Source organism: Mustela lutreola, chromosome 9 (assembly GCF_030435805.1).
Source record: "Mustela lutreola isolate mMusLut2 chromosome 9, mMusLut2.pri, whole genome shotgun sequence".
NCBI lineage: Eukaryota > Metazoa > Chordata > Mammalia > Carnivora > Mustelidae > Mustela > Mustela lutreola.
In genome coordinates this window covers 66,750,721-66,763,186 of record NC_081298.1, presented here as the reverse complement: position 1 = coordinate 66,763,186, position 12,466 = coordinate 66,750,721, and the positions used below count along the sequence as shown (strand labels likewise).

General features: G+C 53.3%; 1 protein-coding gene across 1 annotated transcript in view; it reads left to right on the top strand.

The window, feature by feature from the left end:
* EPAS1 (endothelial PAS domain protein 1) overlaps positions 1–12,223 on the top strand; it is an 83,003-nt gene extending 70,780 nt beyond the window's left edge. Inside the window, exons 8-16 of the mRNA XM_059134563.1 lie at positions 3,317–3,464; positions 4,140–4,354; positions 5,621–5,811; positions 6,270–6,380; positions 7,268–7,758; positions 8,547–8,673; positions 8,894–9,011; positions 9,326–9,493; positions 9,982–12,223. Of these exons, the coding sequence (XP_058990546.1) occupies positions 3,317–3,464; positions 4,140–4,354; positions 5,621–5,811; positions 6,270–6,380; positions 7,268–7,758; positions 8,547–8,673; positions 8,894–9,011; positions 9,326–9,493; positions 9,982–10,133 (1,721 nt within the window). The 3' untranslated portion in view covers positions 10,134–12,223. The remainder of the gene's footprint in view (positions 1–3,316; positions 3,465–4,139; positions 4,355–5,620; positions 5,812–6,269; positions 6,381–7,267; positions 7,759–8,546; positions 8,674–8,893; positions 9,012–9,325; positions 9,494–9,981) is intronic.
* The last annotated feature ends 243 nt before the right edge of the window (positions 12,224–12,466 follow it).

Sequence of the window (12,466 nt, the reverse complement as noted above, 5' to 3'; positions counted from 1 at the left end):
TCAAAGCAGGGGACAATAGTAAAAGTTTCTGGGAATTCCTGGAGGACAGTATTATACTTTGTCTTTGGGGATAGAAGAGCTGAGGCACTGCTCTCAGAAGGAACAAAAATGATGACTTCTCCCTGGGCAAAGAAAAAGTATTCTCTCTTTCTTCTTAAAAAAAATCTTTGACCCTTAAAACAGAGCTGGGATAAAAATTGGTCTTGCCAGTTTCGTGCTGACTCTGGTGGAAATATGGTGCTTTTTATTGAATCCGTACATTGAAGTATTAGGCACACTTAAAGGTAATTCACAACCCCAAAAGAAATCAGACTCCCTTTTTCCCCTGATGGAGCCACGTAAAGCTGCCCAGAGCTCCGCGGCCCCACGCCCAGCCAGCAAACCCAAATCCAGCAAGGGGAAGTCTGTGTGGCTTGGAAATTGGATTACTGACAGCTAAAACAGAAAGCATCTATTTCTGTCTCTCCGCCCGTGTGTGTGTGTGTGTGTGTGTGTGTGTGTGTGTGTGGTTGGGTTTGTGCAAATAAAGTCGTACCAGAGAGTCACACTACTGTGGCGGGATAGTTGGAGGCTGGGTCAGGTTTATACACCAGCATCCTGAGTTTCCGCGTGAATGTGTGTTTTAGCCTGTGAACGTTTACTGTTGAAATGACTGGGGAAGCTCTGTCCTCAAACCAGATTTAGATAATTGAAAGCCATCATTTCCAAATGGATTAGTAATTTATACGTCGTTACTGTTAGTGGTAGGGGCTGTGGGGGGGGTTTTCTCTTTGTTGTGTGAGGACATTATGTGCTCTTAGGAAAACAAGATTAAAGGCTATAAACGGCCTATCTCCCAAGGAGCAGGCCCCTCACCAAGGCTGGCGTTAATGAACAGATGGGTAGAAAGCAGGTGTAATTATACTGTGCTGGCAGAGCAGGTCCTCGCCTGCAATCACTAGAAATGCAGTTAAGACCTTTGCTCGCTGCACTGCATAATCAAAAAGAATAGGAGCCCTGAACTCTGTCTGCATTAAGATCCGTCTAAATAAGTTAACTCCAGGCACTTGAAATTGTGCAAGAATCGTTTCTCTGCAGGAAGGGAGCCTCAGTGGGGCACCTGAGGGGCCCTGGGGAGGACAGAAGTGGCCCAGGAGCCCACGACGATGCAGGACCACAGCCACAGCAAGTGGAGGCTTCCCAGTGAATGGCGGCGTGGGGGTCGTAGCCAGAGAGTGAGGGGCCGGAAGTGCTGTTCTCCTGCTCCGTTGTCCTACGTCGTGTTAAGCAGATCACAGTCCCCCTGAGCTTATTCCTTTTTGTCCAAAGGCGGCGGTATCTATCCTCTCTGTGGCCCAGAATTATGGTCCAAAAGACTAGACTAGGGTGATGTGCCACTTTGGAAAAGCATGTGGCAGCTTCTCACAAAGGAAGCATGTACTTAGCCACTGACCTGGTCATTGTCCCCCTAGCTGCACCCACCATATGTGTCCATACAAAGATGTGTACACCAGTGTTTATAGCAGCGGTATTCACAATAACCAAAAAAACTGAAAACAACTTAAACATCCATCTACAGGTGAATGGATAAACCAATTATGGTACCTCCATACAGTGGAACACAGCTCAGCAATAAAAAGGAGCAAAGCCCGAGTCCTGGCAGCACCCCGAGGAATCTGGAACACATGCTGAGTGAAAAGAAGCCAGACACAAAAGAGTACATACTCTTGTATGAGGCCACTTACATGCAGATGGAGAGAAGAGCGCCATATAGTGGCAGACAACAGATCAGGGGGAGCCTGGGACCAGGGGTGGCCATGAGGATGGAGCAGCAGGAGGCCTAAGGAATTCGGAGGTGGCGGGCTGAGGGCCCAGTGGTTTACCTTGGATTGTGGTGACAGTCCCACGCACTTTGTCAGAACACACTGGACTATGCACCTCAAGTGGTTGCATTTTTAAATTGAAGGTAAACTAAACCTCACTGAAGTTGATTTTTTTAAAAGATTTTACTTATTTATTTGACAGAGAGATCACAAGTAGGCAGAGAGGCAGGCAGAGAGAGAGAGAGGGAAGCAGGCTCCCTACTGAGCAGAGAGCCCTATATGGGGCTTGATCCCAGGACCCTGAGATCATGACCTGAGCTGAAGGCAGAGGCTTAACCCACTGAGCCACCCAGGCACCCCTGAAGTTGATTTTTAAAAGGAAAACCAAAGCACGAAAGCTTAGGTCGGGAGTCTGACATGTAGACTGTGAGCCCGTCTACTGTTTCCACTGAGGGGCCCTTTCAGCAAATGACCGTGGAGTTCCCCACCTCAGTTTCTTCAGAGGAAAAACAGGTATCCCGAGACACCCCTCATGGTGTCATTGGGAATTACACGAGCTGTTGGGGACGCTGATCCTTACGGACGACTTAGGTGCCAGGCAGTTGTAACTGCTTTGCAGCAGTGAGCTCATCTTGAGACAATGTCAAACAAAGCACTGCACACAAGTAAGTTACTACTCGAGCACCTCGGTGCTTGTTCCATTATTGAAGTGGGTAAAACGTGCCCCGAAAAACATAAAGGGCCACAAGCAGCATCAGTAGGAACCAAGCAGCCATCCTCAGCCTCCCAAGCCTAGTGAACAGGGAGGTGGCCCCTGCACCCACCAGGAGAACGGAGTGCAAATCTGTGTTTACCAAGAGTCTGGATACTCTCCCGGGGGACTCCTCACAACGTTCTCTACGGCCCCGGAGAAGAGGGGGCTTTTCCTCTGTGGCCGTTGTCCAGGACATTCCATCAACGGGTCTGCACAGGATCCGCCAGCCGGGCGGACCCGGTCCTCGGCATGAACAGCTGCTCCACGCTGGCTCACTAGGAACGCTGTTCTCGTCGTCACTGTTCTTTTTGTCAGCATCTCACTTTGCAGATGAGGAAACCAAAACTAAGAGGGATTGTTCCTTCCCCAGAGCCCCCATGCTAGCAAGATTTTCTAACACCTTTATCATGCCTCTTCTCATTCTCTGTGATCAGAGGAGCTCGGAGCTAGGATTCTGAAGAATGAATTCCCAAGGAATGAAAGTAGATGGACCGTTCAGAAAACTACCAGAAATTCTAACATTGGTAGACTTTAAAGAGATGTATTAATTCCTGCTTCATGGGAGTAGATGAAGCCTTCTGGACTGGGCTATGTGGGACACCATCCCAGTGCTTTCCTACAGCAAGTGTTAAATGAGTGTTTAGAATAATCTAGAAGAGGATTGTGTCTCAGTGCGCAGTCTTGTCTGTTTCCCCGTAGACTACCCTCCCTGTGAGCTCCCCAGACTCCCTGACCTCGGGCTCTGTTTCTCCTCCCCTAGTGTGCACCAAAGGGCAGGTGGTGAGTGGCCAATACCGGATGCTTGCGAAGCACGGGGGCTATGTGTGGCTGGAGACCCAGGGGACAGTCATCTACAACCCTCGGAACCTGCAGCCCCAGTGCATCATGTGTGTGAACTATGTCCTGAGGTGAGCACGTGAGGGCCATGGGGCAGGCTGTGCGGGGCGCCTGAGCTCCCCAGACCGAGGGCAGCAGGTCTAGAGGACACATACCTCCCCGACCCCGGGCACTGCTTCTGCGAGCTCTCTGTGCCAATCCTTGGGACCCAGAGGATTTTCATGGCTGTTTCGGGGACTGTAGGACACCTGGGGTGGCCCTTCCTGGTGACCTTTTTTTTTTTGGTCTCCCCCCATCTGTCATCTGTGTCATGCCTCTGACCCACGTGGAGAGGCATACATAGTTGTCACTTAGTATTTTTTGAATGGGGAACAAGGAAAGAGATTGCATCTTCTCCCAGAAATCCTGAGCAACAGCTTCATTCCCTAGTGCCTGGGGAGAAAGCTGGAGATGGTCCCTGCTAGAGTAAAACAAACCCGAAGGCCTCACCCCCCATGTACGCAATGCAGCACTTGCCCGGTAATCAAAGAGCATCCCAGAGCCATCCCTGTCCCGAGGGCAGGCTTGGGGTTGCTGCCCCCATGACTCCAAACTTCACCGCGCGGGGCCTTACAAAACCCTAGCACCGTGTCCATACCTGTGTTTTCAGCCAAGAGGGTTAGCTGTCTGCTTTTCTGTATGTCTGGGGATATAAAAGGCTTTTGCTAGAAAACGTGGAAGGTCTGAGACACTTCTTGTCCCATCAGTGAGATCGAGAAGAATGACGTGGTGTTCTCCATGGACCAGACAGAATCCCTGTTCAAGCCGCACCTGATGGCCATGAACAGCATCTTTGACAGCAGCGGGGAGGTGGCAGTGTCCGACAAGAGTAACTGCCTGTTCACCAAGCTGAAGGAGGAGCCCGAGGAGCTGGCCCAGCTGGCGCCCACTGCAGGAGATGTCATCGTTTCTCTGGATTTCGGTGGGTGCTTCCTAGCCAAACAGGGGCCTGATGAACCCTCTCTCCTTACTGTAACCGGCCTCCCCGGCTTCAGTGTTTCCTCAACCCCTGCCCCCTCCCCGGCCCTGTGATTCCTCTGTTGGTAGCCAGATTCTGTGCTGAGTGCCGAAGAGCAATGTGCAGGTCTGGCACGGAGTGAGAGGGTCCTGCTTTGGACTTTGCAAAATGCTGCCTTGGCGGGGTTTGTGGGGACTGAGCCATGGGCTGTCCAGCAGAGGCGGGGGGAGTCTGACATAAGGGACGGGGCAGCGAGAGAGATGGTCAGAGGCCGCTGCTGTGTTTGCATGGAGAGGGCAGATGTCCCCCTAGGCCTTGAAGGACAGAGTGCCGCTTAGGTAGAGGGCCAGGCTGAAATAGGAGGAGAAATCATTCCAGAAATGTGGAGGGAGAAAAGATGCCCTCATATCCACTATTTTTTAAAATAATGTGGGCCTCTCCACAGGGCGCCTGGGTGGCTCAGTTGGTGAAGCATTCCACTCTTGATTTTGGCTCAGATCATGATCTCAGGGTGGTGAGATCAAGCCCCGCATCAGGCTCACTGCTGGGCAGGTGTGGAGTCTGGGGGAGAGTCTCCCTCCCTTGCCATCTGCTCCTACCCCCATCCTGTGCATGCACTCTCTCTAAAAAAAAAAACGTAAATGTTGGCATGTCCAGGCAGTTTTCAGCCCTGTTCCCCTCCCATGCTGGAAACACTTTACATGTGCACCTGGGAAGCCCCTTGCTCCCAGGCTGTGACCCCTACCTCTGTCCCCCACCCTCCTGTGCCCATCCCAGGGCTAGAAGCCCCTCCCCCTGCTCACCGTATGGTGACTTGGCCCCTCTAGAAGCTCTGGAGAGGCCACATGGGGATTGCAACCTCAGAAACTATAAAGGGCAACAGCCCCGGGACAAGAAGTCTCGCAGCGGCCCTGGGATGTGGCAATACTGAGGCAAACTGGCCTGTTTCCCTCTTACAACCTCCTCCTCATGGATATTCCTGGCCCCTTGTCAAGGAAGTGAGTCCTAGGACCTGTAGACCCTGATGAGGAACACCCAGGAGGGTGTTCCCTTCCAAGGGAGACTTGCTTCTCAGCCCGGAGTTGCAGCGGGGCCTTGGAGACCGAGCGCCTAGCCCCAGGCACGCTTTCAAACCCTCCTAGGACCTTCCGTACACCCTCTGGGCTTTCGCTACCCCGGGGTAAGCCCAGGAGTTGCAGGTGGTAACCAGCCAGGACCTTATCTCCACAGAGAGCCAGAGCTTCCAGGGCTCCTCATCCTACAGCAACACCCTCCTGCCCCCCGGCCAGCCGTGGCCCAGAGAGCCAAGGAGCCACAGCACCCAGAGCGAGGCCGGGAGCCTGCCCGCCTTCACCGTGCCACAAGTGGCAGCCTCCGGGAGCGCCACCCCGAGTGCCACCAGCAGCAGCAGCTGCTCCACGGTGAGCACCCTGCCTTGGGGTGAGGACACGGAAAGGGTGGGCTGCTCCTTTTGGCTGCTGCAGGATGGCCAAGCAGATGGCCTGGATAGGAATACTGCCTACATGGCCCTCAAGTTATCCTGGGGTCCCCTGGGGTGGGGGGCCCCTTGCCTGCCCACTGCTCCAGCTGTTGGCTCTTACTGTGTGCACCCCCATGTAAATGCTAAGTTTCCTGAAGATGGGGCTGAGTGGCATACAGCTCTGAGCCCCTCGCTCAGTCGCTGGGCAGGGGCAGAGAGTGGCATAGTTTTTAGAGCCCCGCTGGCCACGGCCTTCTTGTAAGGAGGGGTCCCCCTCCACATACTTGTTCCAGGGGCTGGAGCGGACTCTGTGAGTCTAGAAACGCCCCTTTCACCTTGGACTTCTGGGGAGACCAGTGCCCTCCTCTTGACTTGGTCACTCTCCTTCCTGGCCCCTAGCCCAGCAGCCCAGGAGACTATTACACATCCCTGAGTGATGACCTGAAGATTGAAGTCATCGAGAAGCTCTTCACCATGGATACAGAGGCAAAGGACCAGGGCAGCTCCCAGGTAGATGGGCTATGCCAGCTCACACCCATTCTTAGAGCCACGACATTCCCTGCAGAGCCTGAGGGGGGTGGAGGGGTGGTGCTTGGCCAAGGCCCTGGTCTTAAATGGGAAGTGGAGCCTTCTCCCCAGGCCCAGTCCAGCTTGTGCAGTCTCTACTGAGGCCGGATTTCCTCTGCCCCAGAAAGCAAATTACCCCTGCTCCTTTCTTAAAGAAGCCTTAAGTTTAAAGAGTAGATAGGAATTGTGAGAGGTTTATAAATAAGGAACATTTACTCTCCTCACAAACACATTCATCTTAGGATTCTGAAATAATAACTTTTATTTTAAATGCATTTTAAAGGATAGAGGACGGACAGATTTTTCACTTACACACCACTTTTCAGGCATGTACAGAGGCAGTGTTCTTGAAAGGGACTGGTGTTTCTGAAAAATTACAAAAACAGGGATGGGACGGGAGGAAAAGGAGGACCGAACTGTTCCCGCCTCCCCAGGGGCCACTGGATACACCGTGGGCTTCACAGGCGGTCTCACTGGGGCTATAGGGGAGAAGTGGGGTAGAGAGGAGGTCATTTCAGGTGGGAGGAGGCAGGGTCACCCGTGGGGAATGTGTAGGCACCACTGAGCGGAGCATGGCGATTCGGGGCGTGAACCCCTGGAAAGGCTAGTGTCCCAGGCCAGGAGCCCTGCACAGCAAGTAGACGAATCTGAGTTTTTGGGTGCTGGGCCACAGGGATCAAAGGCGGTGCTAGAGCAAGGGAGGGACACTGCTGCAGGGAAGCAGTGCAGGAGTGGGAGGGCACAGGCAGGGCCACGAGGGCAGGACAAGAGAACAGCGTTCTCAAGGCTATGCCTGCCTCCCCACACCTTCACCTCTGCCTTGTCCTCAGACGGACTTCAGTGAGCTGGACTTGGAGACCCTGGCCCCCTATATCCCCATGGACGGTGAAGACTTCCAGCTCAGTCCCATCTACCCCGAGGAGAGGCTGCTGCCGGAGAAGCCGCAGGCCACCCCCCAGCACTGCTTCAGCACCATGACTAACATCTTCCAGCCGTTGGCGCCCATGGCCTCCCACAGTCCCTTCCTCCTGGACAAGTATCAGCAGCAGCTGGGAAGCAAGAAGATCGAGCCTAAGCACCAGCCCATGTCCTCCATCTTCTTTGATGGTGGGAGTAAGGGGTCGCTGCCACCGTGCTGTGGCCAAACCAGCACCCCTCTCTCCTCCATGGGTGGCAGATCCAACACCCAGTGGCCCCCTGACCCGCCATTACATTTTGGGCCCACGAAGTGGCCTGCCACAGATCAGCACACGGAGTCCTTGGGGTCATCACCGTTGGGTGCCCCCATCACCTTACCGCATCTCTCCATGTTCAAGAAAAGGTGAGTGGCCCAGACCCTTGCTGCACCAGCGGAAGCTCCCACAGCAGGGGATGGGTTGGAGCTCTGGGGCCCCAGAAAGGCTTCCTGCTCCTCCCCTGTGCTCACCCCAAGGTAGGTGAGGCCATGAGCAGAACACATTTGTGTCTGGGCCGCGGCAGAGAGAAGGTGCCTGCTAAGGGACTTGAATGGCACCGTGCCCCCTCCAGACCAGGGCTCCACAGCCGAGTCACAGATGCACACGGGCGTCTGAAGGACTCCTGCTGCTCTGTTGGAACCCTGGTTGAGAAAAGCATAAAAGATGCCCTTGCTTCTCCTCTGCCTCGCAGCTGTCCCTGGTTCCTCCCTTCTCTTCCCATCTCCCCAGCAAGGCCCGTGTCAACCAGGGGGGCACTCACCGGGCCAAGTCACGGTGGTTGATCTGGGACTTCTTGTGCTCAGGGCTCCAAGGTTCTGCTTCAGGGGGCGCTTGCCCATCCTCCCCGGGGAGCAGTCCAGGAACTACAGGGGAGAGACAGGGCAGAAGACAGAGGTCTTCAAGACCAATGTCGCCCACTGTGCAGCCACAATGGAGGGCTGCCCGGATGCACAGGGCCAGCAGGCAGCTGTGGAGGGAGGTACAGGTGACCGGAACCCTCAGCATCTGGAGCCTGCGGCCCCTCCTCTGGGACTCTGCCCTTTGCATCTCAGAGCCAACACGGGCAAGTCTGGAAGGGCCCTCTGACGGCGCAGAGAACATGGGGATGTGGGGCTTCCAACTCCTTCATGGCTCTTTCTCTTGGCATTGGCAGGTCTGCAAAGGGCTTTGGCCCCCAAGGTCCAGATGTGATGAGCCCAGCCATGGTGGCCCTGGCCAACAAGCTGAAGCTGAAGCGACAGCGAGAGTATGAGGAGCAAGCCTTCCAAGACATGAGTGGGGTGAGTCCCCTGCCTGGTAGCGTCTGGACTCCCTCCACAGCCCAGGGTTGTGGAGACAGTGAGGACAGAGGTCCTCTCCCAGGGGCTGTGGGGGCCCAGAGAGCCTGCCAGGGGCAGCAGGAAGGGGTGTGGGTATGACCCCAGGCCCCTCGCAGGCCCACCCTCCCCACCGACCCTGTCTGAGGACCTGCGTCTCTGGCCTTCTCCCTTCTGCCTCCAGGGGGATCTGTCAGGCAGCAGCACTTCCCATCAGGTGTGGAAAAGGTTGAAGAGCCTCAGGGCCAACGGGAACTGCCCTCTGATGCCCGACAAACTGCTGAATGCAAACCTCCCCAACGGTAAGCAGCGGGTCCGAGCCTCCTGGGGGCTGCGGGGACGGCACTGGCAGGGGTGCTCTGGGTCCCTCCGCAGTCTCACCCCTGCCTGTCTGAGCCTCCAAGGGATAAGGTGGTGTCCCGCGTACCCGTCCCCCGGCCCCAGCCCCTTCCACTAGGCCTGGGTGAGAGACTCAGGACGTTTTGGGCACTGGGGCCACAGGAGCTGGGTCTAGTTCTGGGCACCTTTTGTGAAGGAAGGAGGCTTCTGGGGGCCTTGCAGTCTCTCCCCTGCCTGGGCCTGGCACTGTCCTCACTTGCTGCCATTGGTCTTTCAGATGAGTTCACCCAAAATCCCATGAGGGGCCTCGGACAGCCTCTGAGACACCTGCCACTGCCACCGTCTGCCATGAACCCAGGGGAGAATGCCAAGAGTGGGTTCCCCCCGCAGTGCTACGCCCCTCCGTACCAGGACTACAGCCTGCCGTCCACTCCCAAGGTGTCAGGTGAGTGCGTTTGGGACCTGGAACCAGCCAGTAGCAGGGCTCAGCTCTGTACGGGGACAAGACAGATGCCCTGGAGGGCAGCTACCTGTCCCAGAAATAGTACAGCAGGGGCGGATGCTGCCTGGCCCCAGGGTTTTAGAAGGCACAGCTGGGGCTCTTGGGGCGTAAGAGTCCCCAGGCCCATGCCTTCTGCTCAGTGTTTCATAGCACCATCTTGCCTACTGCCTCATTCACTGCCTTCAGGCAGGAGCAGAACTGAGGACATGCACAGAGAACGTACTGCCACGGGGTGGCCACCCTTCTCCCCTGGGCTGCCCGAGTCTATTCCCATTGTCACAGATCCTAATCACCAGCCCCCAAGGGTTGCTATTTGACATGAATGTAATCCATGGTTTGGGGAAAACACAGCAGAAGCCCTCTTAGGGAAGAGACCCTTTTTAGAATGTTTGACAAGAGCTTTAAAAACACAGTACCAATCATTCTTTCAGGCATGGCAAGTCGGCTGCTTGGGCCCTCCTTTGAGCCCTACCTGCTGCCCGAATTGACCAGATATGACTGTGAGGTGAATGTTCCTGTGCCAGGAAGCTCCACGCTCCTGCAAGGAGGGGACCTCCTCAGAGCCCTGGACCAGGCCACCTGAGCCAGGGCCCCCCTGGGCGGGCACCCCCCGCACACGCTGCCCTGCCAGCTTCACTCTGTACGTCTACTTTTGCAACTAGGTATTTCTAACACCAACACACTTTTTACAAGATGTACCTACTGGCAAACCTGCCCATGTCACCACATAGTGGCCTTTTTCTAAAGATGCTCACTTTAGTTGCTGTATTTTTAAGATACACGGTTTTACCTGCTGCGTTTTATTCTGTCAATGAACGTGTTCTTAAATTTTGTAAGATTTTTCTTTCCCCATCTTTGATTACTTCTAATTTATATTATTCATGGGTCCCTCTGTCTCGCTCTCTCACACACAGTATCCATACTAATGAATTTTGTGTTACCTCTGTTATCTTGTTGGGAAAGCTTTGGCTTCGTTTTACTAAAAAATGGTGGTGGTGTTGTTGCCAAAGAGAAACAAAGTAATTCTGCTATTCAAGCTAGATTTTCACAGCCTATTCCTCTCAAAGCCCTTCTCCCTTCTTTCTTAAAACTCATCACCCTATGGTAAATTTCCATCTTTCTGCTCTTCTTAAGCCGACTCTTAGCTCTAATCTTGACACAACATTTGGGAAAGAAGAGAAACGTGAAGGGTGAACTCTGGCGTAAGTGCTTGTGAAGGTTGCGCAATGTGGCTTTCCCCCCTCACTGTTTGGGGTTCTTCTCCCACATTTGGTGGATCTGTTTATTATTATTCAAAAACACAACAGGTTTTTTAAGAGAAAACTTTTATCTGGTTTAATGTGTTTATCATATATATGGGTACTTTGTCATATCTAAAAATTTAGAAACAGAAATGGAATCCTGTCATGGAATCACTTTAAGATCTGTTTTGTAAGATGTCGGTTCTCTCTCTCCTGGTGTTGCCGACACCACCGTCGTTCGGCACGCCCCTGGGCCTGTCCTCACTCTGCTCAAGGTCTCTCGCTGTTGGCTTTTTGCTTTGGGGATATGCCATAGGCGTGACAAGCAATCTAAGACATGGAATCATGAAGTGTGGGAGCACTGCGAGCTGTCTTCTCATGTTCTATATGTATTATGTATGTATGTATGTATGTATATTATTATTGCTGCCAAGAGGGTCTGATGGCATGTTATGGGGTAAGGGTGGGGTAAATCTGAGGGAGGGGAAGTGCTTTAATTTTTCTTCAGATCTTGTTGCTAGCCCTTCAAGTGCACTGAGCTATGGGACTCTAAAGGTCTTTCACATGGCACATTTGGGTATTTCCAGAATTACCATGAGATGGTTTCAGTGGGAATTCAGGAAAGAAAGTGAGGATTCAGAAATGGTGCAGTGTTCCAGCCCACGGTCCTCCCAGCTTACCAGCCCGGAACACATGGAGCTGGCCTGAGAGAGGGTGTAGAGAGGGGGCGTAGCTGGTCCTGACCAGGCCCTCACCCCTTCCTCAGCCTGCTGTCAAGTGGCCCTGCCAGGAGCAGCAGGCAGACTTCCTGGTTGGCCCCTAGCCTCAGGCCTTCCCCAAGGTCTGTCACCTGAAGTGACATTCAGGTAGGAAGCACTGAAAATCAAGTGTCTCAGAGCACTTTATAACTCACTGGTTAAGAGGGACAATACCTTTTGGTTTTTAAATAGCAATCACATGGAGCTCTTCTGTCCTGGGTACAATGAGGAAGTTTCTAGAAACACACACAAAGCACAGCGGGCCAAGAATCTGGATGGACTTACTGCCAAAAACACAGCAAAAGACCGAAGTTCAAAAGAAATCTAGGAGAAAAACGACCTGGCCGCTGCCTTGACCCAGTCACACTGTAGCACCACCACTTGGCCCCACACACGGTGGCAGAACTTGAAGGGTTACTGACGTGTAAATGCTGGTGTTTGATTTCCTGTGTGTGTTGCCTCAGCATTAAGGGCATTTTTTACCCTTGCAGTTTTACTAAAAAACTCTGAAAAAATATTCCAAGCTTCATATTAACCTTAACCTGTCAGCGTAACGAGTTCATGAACATTACCATAGTGTCAAACTCCTACTGACAACAATACTAGAGGGGAGCTTAACCTTATAAAGAAATGTATTTTGACACTGATATCTTATTAAAGTGTTCTGAACCTACCATTGCTGGTGGCTCTTGTTCGTGTAGATTTGTCACAGGCTATACCAATGGAAAGCAAAGCCTCTATTACACAGCTTACAGACAATGCGTGCGGACCCTGATCTCTGTGAGGTAATGGAGGCCAGCCGACAGGAGGGAGAGAGCAGCACGAACACGGGCACGGCTCAGGACTGGCTGCCATGTTGCAACAGCCATATTTCCGCCTATAGTTCTGTCTGCTGCTAGGCCCTTTCTCAAATCCTG